The sequence below is a fragment of the Scyliorhinus torazame genome, chromosome 8 (assembly GCF_047496885.1).
Source record: "Scyliorhinus torazame isolate Kashiwa2021f chromosome 8, sScyTor2.1, whole genome shotgun sequence".
Classification (NCBI taxonomy): Eukaryota; Metazoa; Chordata; class Chondrichthyes; order Carcharhiniformes; family Scyliorhinidae; genus Scyliorhinus; species Scyliorhinus torazame.
In genome coordinates this window covers 212,825,728-212,836,213 of record NC_092714.1, presented here as the reverse complement: position 1 = coordinate 212,836,213, position 10,486 = coordinate 212,825,728, and the positions used below count along the sequence as shown (strand labels likewise).

Sequence of the window (10,486 nt, the reverse complement as noted above, 5' to 3'; positions counted from 1 at the left end):
GAGCAACAACAGGAATGCTGTGTGTGGTATCAGCAACTTCAGTCGGTTGAAGGAAGGAAATTAAACTGAGAATAGACACCTTAACTATAATCCATTGATCCCAACTGGAAGTGCACAATGGAAGAAATGATCTAAACCAGCCAAATTGAAGAGTATTGAAACTCACAACTATGACCACTTGAGTGAAGGAACAGCACCTGTAAAACTACCATGATTCAGGACTTTTAAAAAGGGTGAAAGTGTAGGGAAAGTTTTAGAACTGCATCTTCTTTTTACCTTAATGCTAGGGAACAGATTTGCTCATAAATTGACATGAACTATCTGCAAGAGAGGTTGCACAGACAAAAGTTACAGTTTGGTGGCAGATAGTAATCAATTTTTACGGTATGCATCACAACTGACATTATAGCCTGTGAACAAGGGAGAGGGGCTCAAACCTCAGCTCAGGAGAGTCGAAAATTAAAGAACAAGTGTATTCTCTTTGGTAAACTCAGACTAACTCAGTATGAGGGTGTTAAACTAGGGTTCAGACACAATTTACCTTATTGCTTTAAAATAAAAACAAATCCGAATTTAGCATTGCCAGTTACACAGTTTTATTCATACAAGCAATCATAAAATTAACAGTCTTCAAAAAAAAAAATGCATGGATAAGCCAAGGGATACCAGAATAGGAATCAGAAAACACATACTTGCCCACCTATTATAAGTAAAAAGTAATTATGAAACGCTATCACATTAGAAAATGGTTAGAGAAAAATTGCACATCAATAACAAGGCTCAAGATATAAACATCTGACAGTTTTACATTAAATATTGCAGCTTGTCTCCCATTCATTTCTGGTAACAAGGTATTTGTCTGCTCCAGGTTCTAAACCATTATTTCACTTTCTGCAACATTAGTATGGATTTTTAAATTAAAGCAGCTTTAATGTACATACATCAGCCCTTGAAAAATATAGCAGCAACTTAAATATCTTAAGGTACATAGTACAAGAGATCACAGTGTGCATTTATATTTCAACAATATTCATTCTACAATCTACCCAGTTTCAAAATATTCTCAGCATAGATTTTTCCAGGGCTGATCATGCATTTTTATTCCAGATTGAATAATTCACCTGTACGGGGAATAAATCTTGCCAGATTTGTAATTAAGCTGGCCGTTTGGGTGAAAACTGTGCAGTTTATTCTTGTTGCATAAATCTTGATGATAAACAGCCCTGCAATCATCACAGGAGACCTTAGAACAGTTCATACAAGTGAACTTTGCGGCCGGTTTGTCACAAAATCCACAGCGCAATGTGGTGGTGCCCTTGAAACTGGGTGTGCGTTCTTGATAATGGGATGTGATCGAAAATGCACATTTCTCTTTCGGAGCAGAACTCACAGAAAGATCATTCTGAACAGATGATGAGCGTGATACGATACCCACTCCTCTTGGATATTCATGTCTATATGAGACAAATGAACACTCTCCTGTGTCTCGATGGCACTGGTTACAAAGAGCCTTGTCACATTTTTGGCAAGTTATAGTACCACTGGACATTCCACACATTTGGCACTTCAACGCAACTGTGTTAGATACACTTTCTTTGGTAAGATGCGAAGTTTCATGGTACACACCTCTTAGGTCATTATTTTTGATCAATCTTGTATTATGGCTAGCTGCATCTGTCCATCTCGGTGTTAAAGTGCTTCTAGGATCATCAGCTGTGTAAAGATCCAAATCATCAAGTGCCTGGAAAGACATGTTAAAATTATTTTCTGCTCTCCAGTTATCACTGGGCGACTGCAAGTATTCATCTGATCCTAAACGAGGGGAACTTGACATAGCAAGAAGAGATGGTGTAGGACGATAAATCTCATCAGTCATGTCCTCAAAAGAAGCACCATAAATAGCCTCTTTTTTGTGATGTATAGGTGTCAGATTAACTTTACTTAACTGCTTTCCCAAGTGATTTTCATCATTATCTACATGTGATGAAGGCTTGTACATGAAATGTTTCAGATAATGGTTTGTTAACCGTTCACTGTCCGGTCTTCGAATCTCCATTCGTGTGACTGACGCATGCAAGTCTTCTAGTCTTCGTTGTCTTTTCATTGCATCAATGCAACCTCTCACGTCTTCCATGCTGCTCTTTCGTTCTTCAAGTACATTGAGCTCGGAATAGCCCTTACCTTTTATTTGTGAACAGATTTCAAGTAAATTCTCACATTCAATTCCAGCCAAGAAGAGCTCAAAAGACATCAATTTCACACGGTTAGTGTTTACTTTGTTTTTCAGTTCAAAGGTTTCCTTTTCATGGTGGTACCCTATATGAAATAGGATATTCCAAATATCATCTTCACACAATGCAGATTTGATATAGTAGACAAAGTGGCCCGTAAAGGTCTAGAACAGAAAGAAAATTAAATGAGTCAGGTTCTTAGCATTTCTCACATTTTCCTATATGGCCATTCCTTTTCATGCAGCTTCTTTCAACAGGTGATAACAACATAAACACTCCAGCCATTAATTCAAACTCAAACTCGGTTGTGAACTTTTTAGGAAACGTGTCGCAATCTGCAATGTTGCAATTCAATTATTTTGTTCCAAATAGACAAAGAAAACAGAAAAGATTTTAAAATAAATTGGAGGGCATCACCAGGATCTGATCACCAAAGTGAAAATATCTACACCAAACAGAATTTCAGAACATTTTACAATGCAAAATCAGTAATGTTTCAACAGCGAATGGTCAATGAGAATAGTTAAAGAAATTAGAAATTCATGGAAATTTTTGGAGCAAAAGGGCTTTGAGCCATTCTACTCAAGATTTCTTTTTAAAATTTGTCTATTCTTGGCATATTTCATATTTCTCACTTTATTTCTTTGTTTTGAATCCTAACCAGTAAAATATTTTTTTAAAAAGCATCTGTGTTGGATTAAGTCACACTCAGTGAAAGAAAGATAGTTTTACACACAAGCCTGGAAATTGTCCCATTCAATTCTGGCTAAGCTGCTGTGAAGAAGTGGAGCTCCTTAGAGCTTAAGCAGCATCATTTTGAAGAGAAAAGTCAGTTGCTAAGAGAGTCTATGGATTACAAAAAAGAGCCGAGGAACAATAATGTGCATTTCTACACCATTTTCTTTTATTAAAAAAAAGAGAAACATCCCAAGGTGCTTCATTGACAAAGAAATGAACAGATGGAGAGCTTTGTGGGAAAGGGTGGGGGAGGTAATTCATTTTGTTGAAGAGATGCAAAAGATAAAAAGAGGTAAAGGCGCAAAAAGCAACAGGGGGGTGACAGAAAATTGGACCTTGACAATCAAACAGCTTGGTCACTCTTGGCGAGAGAGAGACACGGGGGGAAATAAAGCTGTAGAAAGTTGCAAAGGCACAGTGGTCTGTTGTGGAGAGGAGTTCAAGGAATCAAAACTGGATTTCTATTGGTGGGGCAGTGCAGGCAAACAAAAATGGAGCAGTCAAGGAAGGGGGAGAAATGATAGCAAAACTTTTTAAATGATCTGGAATTTACAGATTCTGGCAAGGAGGATACTAGAGAAAAGGCAAATTTAAATGTGGCAGGGATAGGAATTTAGGTAATAATGAGATTCAGCGATGGAACTTGGCAATGATGTTAGCTTGGAAATAAGCAGCCTTGGTGATGGATAGCATTTGGAAGATCAGTTTTGATTGTGTCATAGAGCAAGTAGCTATTTGGTCAATCATGTCTGTGTCGTCGCTCCATGGAGCAATCCAGCTAGTCCCATTCCCCTATATCCCTGTTTATTTTATTCCAATTTCCTTTTGCAATTGCCTGGTGGGCAGCAACTTCCAGCTCATCACCACTTCACAGTGAGTGGTAATGAAGTGGAACTCACTGCCCAGGAGGGTGGTGGAAGCAGAAATGATGAGGATTCCAAAGCTGTGCACTGTTTGAACTATACCAAGGAAGCTTACTTTTTAGAAGAAACTAATGTGATGAATGTAGGAATCAGATGTATTGTATTAAAGGTATTTGTGCAGTAAGGGTGTGTCTGTGTATGTTTCTACTCCATTAATTAAAAAAAAAGTTTTTGTCCTCTCCGGTTTTGTCCCTTGTCCGTCGGTTTCTTTACGTGCCTTTGCCGCCCCCCCCCCCCCTCTCCTCTTTGTCCAGTGGCTTACCAGTGTCTCTCTGTCCCCCCCCAACCCCTGAAATGCCTCCCCTAGCACTGCTCAATTTGTCTCCACCACCAGAAAGAAGGCACTGTGCACCACCGCACTGCTCAATTTGTCTCCACCACCAGAAAGAAGGCACTGTGCACCACCGTTAGCTGTGTTAGACTCAGTCCTGTGCATAGGGAAGTGAAGTTTCGTCGGGCATTCGTTGTTTGGTATTACAAGACACAGATGTTAGGCTGGCAACATACAAGGGGGAGCCTTTGGAGATTGCGGGCACCTCAGAGGCCCCCAACATAATATTTTTGAGCCCGCCCATTCAATGACATGTTGATCATCGGATCGTCCAATCAAGAGTATATAAAGAACCTGGAGGATGTGCCTCATTACTTTGAGGTAGCAGGGGTTTAGCTGTGCAGGGAGAAGTGTGTTTTCCATGCCAAAAAGGTGATCTACCTGGGCTACAGAGTGGACTGAAATGGTATACACCCAGCGCTGGAATGACAGAAGACAGAGTACTGGGCTAATGGTAAGATTCTTGGCAGTGTGGATGAGCAGAGAGATCTCGTGTCCATGTACATAGATCCCTGAAAGTTGCCACCCAGGTTGAGAGGGTTGTTAAGAAGGCGTACGGTGTGTTATCTTTTATTGGTAGAGGAATTGAGTTTCAGAGCCATGAGGTCATGTTGCAGCTGTACAAAACTCTGGTGCGGCCGCATTTGGAGTATTGCGTGCAATTCTGGTCGCCGCATTATAGGAAGGACGTGGAAGCATTGCAAAGGGTGCAGAGGAGATTTACCAGAATGTTGCCTGGTATGGAGGGAAGATCTTATGAGGAAAGGATGAGGGACTTGAGGCTGTTTTCGTTAGAGAGAAGGTTAAGAGGTGACTTAATTGAGGCATACAAGATGATCAGAGGATTGGATAGGGTGGACAGTGAGAGCCTTTTTCCTCGGATGGTGATGTCTAGCACGAGGGGACATACCTTTAAATTGAGGGGAGATAGATATAAGACAGATGTCAGAGGTAGGTTCTTTACTCAGAGAGTAGTAAGGGCGTGGAATGCCCTGCCTGCAACAGTAGTGGACTCGCCAACACTAAAGACATTCAAATGGTCATTGGATAGACATATGGACAATAAAGGAATAGTGTAGATGGGCTTTAGAGTGGTTTCACAGGTCGGCGCAACATCGAGGGCCAAAGGGACTGTATTGCGCTGTAATGTTCTATGTTCTATGGCTTCTCCCAGTTCTAATGGTGCTTCCAGGCCCTGTCTCTTTTCTTCCCCCCCCATCCTCCACAATCAGCATGTCCAGTCTGTTAAGGAACTGTTTCATCCCAGAGTCCCCCAAATGTGTACAGCCCCCAGTAGAAGGTTGCAGAGGTTTTGTTGACCTTTTCTGGCATGGTGACTGACCTACTGCTGCCAGCCCTACTAACCGGGATTATATTTGAAGTCCCTCCTTCAGATCATTATTGGGTATCTTTTGGTTAATTGCATTTGCTTCACCACTTGTGGCAAAGCAGTCTTATTTTGATAAATGTCCCCCTTTATATCTACTCCATATCTTAAGCCTCTCGTTTTCTACTTACTTATAATGGAATGCACATGTACATTCCTTTGCTGATTTTTGAATGCCTGTGTCAAATTCCCCTCAGCACAAGAGCATAAGCGCCCTTGTTGCAACAGTTTTTCCTTGTTGCTCATAAGTCAGGTCCTTAGTCCCTGGTACCATCCAGGTAAACCAGTGTTGCACCTTTCTGCTGGGCATACGAGTCCAAAATTAAAAGTATGCCACCCCAGACCTAAGTGGTACTTTGTAAGAATCATCATGACTATTTTAAATCTCTTAGTTGATTATCTGCAATAAACAGCATGATTGAAATACTCTGCAGTATTTGTGGAAAATGTAGAGTTGATATTTCAGTTTGATCTTTCAGCAAAGAAACATCAACGCGATTTCCCTTTCCACAGATGTTGTTTGATCTCTTTATACGAATCCTGTTTATCTTAAATGGATTTCCCCCTCAATCCTGATCATCTTTTAAAAAGGATTTATTATTTACAACCTTAAATCCTCTTAAATGTGTACATCCATTGTTTCATTTGTACCCAAATGCAGCATTCACATTTTGTCCATTCCCCGAGCATGGCTGCGTGTGCCCTCTTTTATTCTTCTTGGCTGTTTACTATTCCTTCCTGCTTTGCTTTTTCTCTATGTATTTTTTTTTCATTTTAAAATGATTAACAAGATCAACTCAATACCTTCTTCAAAAGGCAATGTGAATAGAATTGTTTTTTATCCCAGCATTGGCTGTTTAGAAAGTCAAAACCGTCTTGGATCTGGGCTGTTGAAAGTAGGTGATCAAAATCCGTACCGCATAGTAGTCATATAGCAAGGCACTGTAGAGTGGGATAGAGTTTTGTATGAGGAAAGAAAAGATCAAATAACCAATTTGCAGAATGATAGGAATCATATTTTGTATTTCGAAAGAATGTTTTTGAAATTTTTATAAATTTAAAGTACCCAATTCCTTTTTTTTCCAATTAAGGGACAACTTAGGCCATCTTTTTATCCTACACATCTTTGGGTTGTGGGGGCTGAGACCCACACAGACACAGGGAGAATGTGTAAACACCACACGGACAGTGACATGGAGCCAGGATCAAACCTGGGTCCTCAGCGTCGTGAGGCAGCAGTGCTAACCACTGCGCCACCATGCCGCCTTGTATTTTGAAAGGAAATGCAGATTTCATTATGTTGCAACTACACAATTATGGTCTCACAGCAACAGCGGCATAGGTTCTGGCGCTGTTCTCATTATCCAGTCCCCCGTTCCGATTATCCAGTCCCCCACTGGCAGCGGCAACTACCTTTATGTCCTGCGCCAATGGGAGGATGCAAGGTCAAAATAACCTATTTGCGAAGGTTGGCACCCGATTCTCCAGGTCTCCGTGATTATCCGGCCCTCTGGGCAAGGATTCAGCAGGTATGGATTGGTGCAAATATTTCCAAGCATAGCCCGGACGCAGTGGGCCAAGGGGTTAAGTATTTAAGGTAGGTGCCACCCAAGTCTGTCAAAGGGCCCCCCACCCCCCAACCACAATGCAAATCCTGCCCATCCCACTCTCCCTGCAGATCCCCGTATAGCATGGAACTCCACCCCCCCCCCCACATTAGTCACCCCCGCCTGTAAGCTAAAGAGCAGTCCAACCAGAACAGTGGAAACAAAAATCTCTGCTTTTTCACTCACCTGTGCCTTACACCTGCTGACTCAGTCAGATGTCTAGAATACAGTGGCTGTAACTTAATAGAAAGTCAAAACCACATCAGAAGGCTTTAGACCCCCTCAGATCCTTTGATCTAAAAGACCTTGATTCACTTAAGAGAAATGGTTTTTAGTAGCCTGAAATTGACAGCTTCCAAACAGCCAGATGTCTGGATTATTTTAATTTCCCATCACGCTTGAATGGAGCTCAGGTAACCTGCTGTGAAACTAACCACAGTGTTTATAAACATCTCAGAGATAAGTACTTTCATTTCCTCTTTTTCTCCGCAGAAAGCACTTAACTGCTTATGGTGTAGTCATGAGCTGTCAATCAGAGCAAGAAGGGGTCCCTGGTACTGGGGGCGGGGTTATCCAGCAACTCCCGTGGTGATGAGGAGGGGGGTGGTAGGCACCGGATCTTGCTATTGGGCCACCCGCTCAAAATGGTGGGATACGCGACAGAATCCCATGAGGTCCCCGTCATTCATCCTGGTGGCAGGAATTTTAGATGGTAAAATCCATACATCTTGGATAGGCAGAGGTGTGCATGACCAGTCCTATTGATCATGTTATTTTCACCATCTAGCTATGATGCTGGTAAAACCATTCATGACTGAATTTAAAAGTAGATATATTGCCTCAGCCGAATGCATGCAGATTCCCTGGAAGGAAAAGAATCAATTCCTACCCTTCAGTACCTCTACAAAACCAAAAGTTATTTTTAAACCTCGTTAATCGTCTTCACTGGTAGTAAATAAAAACAGAAAATACTCAATACTCAACAGGTCTGGGAGCATCTGTGGAGTGAGAGCAGGGGGTCAGAGATTAGAAATTCTGTGATGGCTATCTGACCTCCCCAAACCGCTCCACCATCTACAAAGCACAAGTCAGGAGTGTAATGCAAGGTGAGGAAGTGGACCTAGGTACGGTACTCTTTCAGAGGGTTAGTACAGACTTGATGGGCCCAACGGCCTTCTTCTGCACTATAGAAATTTTTGGAATACTCTCCACCTGCCTGGATGAGTGCCACTTCAACAACACAAGGAGCTCAACACCATCCAAGACAAAGCATTGGCACGCCATACAGCACCTTAAATATTAACCCCTCCATTACAGGTGTACAGTGTGCACCATTTACAAGATGCACTACAGCAACTTGCCATGCCTGTTCAACAGCACCTCCAAACATCTATCACCGAGAGGGCAGCAGGCGATGGGATGGAACATCGCCAGCTGCAAGCTTCCCTCCATTCATGGGATGTGCCATCCGGACCTGGAATTATAATAGATGCTCGTTTACGGTCACTAGGTCAAAATCCTAAATACCCTTCCTGCAGCACTGTGGATGTACCACAAGAAGGCATTACACCATCACCTTCTACAAAGAAAACTAGGAATGGGCAATAAACGCTGGCTTTTCTAGTGACATCCACATCCCATGAATGGAGTATGCATACGAATGTTAAATTTTGAATTAGCAGTCATTGCAAAAGTATCTACATTTACCAATGTTCACCGTGCAACTGATGCTGCGATTAAAGGTAAGCTACACTCCCAGGAGCATCCAGTGCTGAGTACAACCAGCATTTTGGTCATAAAATAGCTAGGACATCTAAGTCAATGTTTTTCAAACGTATTTCCTGGGACCCAATTTTGCCAGCTGGCCGACCTTTCCGACCCATGTTAACTTACTTTTAATGCAAAGGGTGAGCCTACTGCCTCCTCACAATCTCACTCCATTTAGGGTCACAGGAGGGGGGGGAAATGCACATATCAGGTGCAGAGTTTAGTCAGTTCCTTAGTGCTGTCTACATCTCTGAGTACGGAAAATCCAACCTTGCACATGTAGGTCATCGTGAAGGGCAATAGCAACAAAATGCTGGTTGTACTCAGCACTGGACACACCTGGGAGATGCTACTACAGAATGCGGATGGCCTCATGGGCTTTTAGCATGTTTTAAACATGCTATCACAGGTCAGGTACAGCAGCGTAGTCAGCTGCAAGTTAATAACTTACTCTGAAGTCTCGACCTCAATCCCACCACTTCTTTTTCAAAATCTGAAACTTCTCTCATTTGCCACTACTCCCCTGCATGTAACATACAAAGAAATCATCTTTATACTGCTCTACTCCAGAGTGAAGTTTCTTCTTTGTAGGCTGTTTACCAGGGGCCCTGGAGCTCTGCAGAGAGTTAACACTAGCACTGCTTTGGCCTGCCCTGGACTCTCCTGACAGCTCTTGCCAGCAGATCCAGTTGTGGAGATCCTGGCTAGTAGGTACCCTGTCGGTGTGCATCTCTCGCCGTCTCTTACTTGTAAGAAAATTATTCACCTTCCCAGCTTGCTAGCCGTTAGAAAGTGGGAAGAAGCTCTCCTCCATGATTTGGCACCAAAAGCATGTACATATGCATGACCTGCCCACTGCTGCCGCTTATGACCAGAAGACTGTACACAACCTCATTTCCTTCTTACTTAAAAGGTGGCAGCGGCCGCCATTCTCAATAAAACGTCAGTAGTGATTGTTGGGAGTTTCTCCTGCAATCGGGACCACCGCGAGAACACCGCGGCCGATCGCTCCATGACCTTCCCTACACCCGCCCACGACCCACCCATGTGTCACGACCTGCCATTGGAAAAACCCCAATCTAAATCATTTTATAGAAGAGAAAAATGTTTCAGTCTACTGAATGTGAAGTGCCAGAATATTAGATCAGGTCAATAAGAGAAAATGAGTTTGACACCCCTGCTTTAGAGAGAATGCAAATAAGAGCAGCAAGAATGAGGCATGATTGGAACAGATGTTCAAATTACACCTATTCATAATATAAAGCACAAAAATCAATCCAAGATGTGAATGCTGCAATGATATGTTGGGAATGTCAGCTTGAGGAAGAAGGCATATTCTCACTTGCTGAAGGTCAGGTATAGTACAAGTCAGGTGCAGAATATAGCTCTTTCTAATCATTGTTTAAGTCCAAAGTCAGAATCCTACACATCTTTATAGCCAAGGTGAGTGCCTTTGTGCAGCTTTATATGCGAGCCTGGAACTAATAATGGCACTCACCAAG

General features: G+C 42.3%; 1 protein-coding gene across 2 annotated transcripts in view; it reads right to left on the bottom strand.

Annotated features, from left to right (window-relative positions):
* Positions 1-572: 572 nt before the first annotated feature.
* spata2 (spermatogenesis associated 2) overlaps positions 573-10,486 on the bottom strand; it is a 32,756-nt gene continuing 22,842 nt past the window's right edge. For both annotated transcript variants that reach the window (XM_072514749.1, XM_072514750.1), the window contains exon 3: positions 573-2,395. In XM_072514749.1, the coding sequence (XP_072370850.1) occupies positions 1,118-2,395 (1,278 nt within the window). In that variant the 3' untranslated portion in view covers positions 573-1,117. The remainder of the gene's footprint in view (positions 2,396-10,486) is intronic.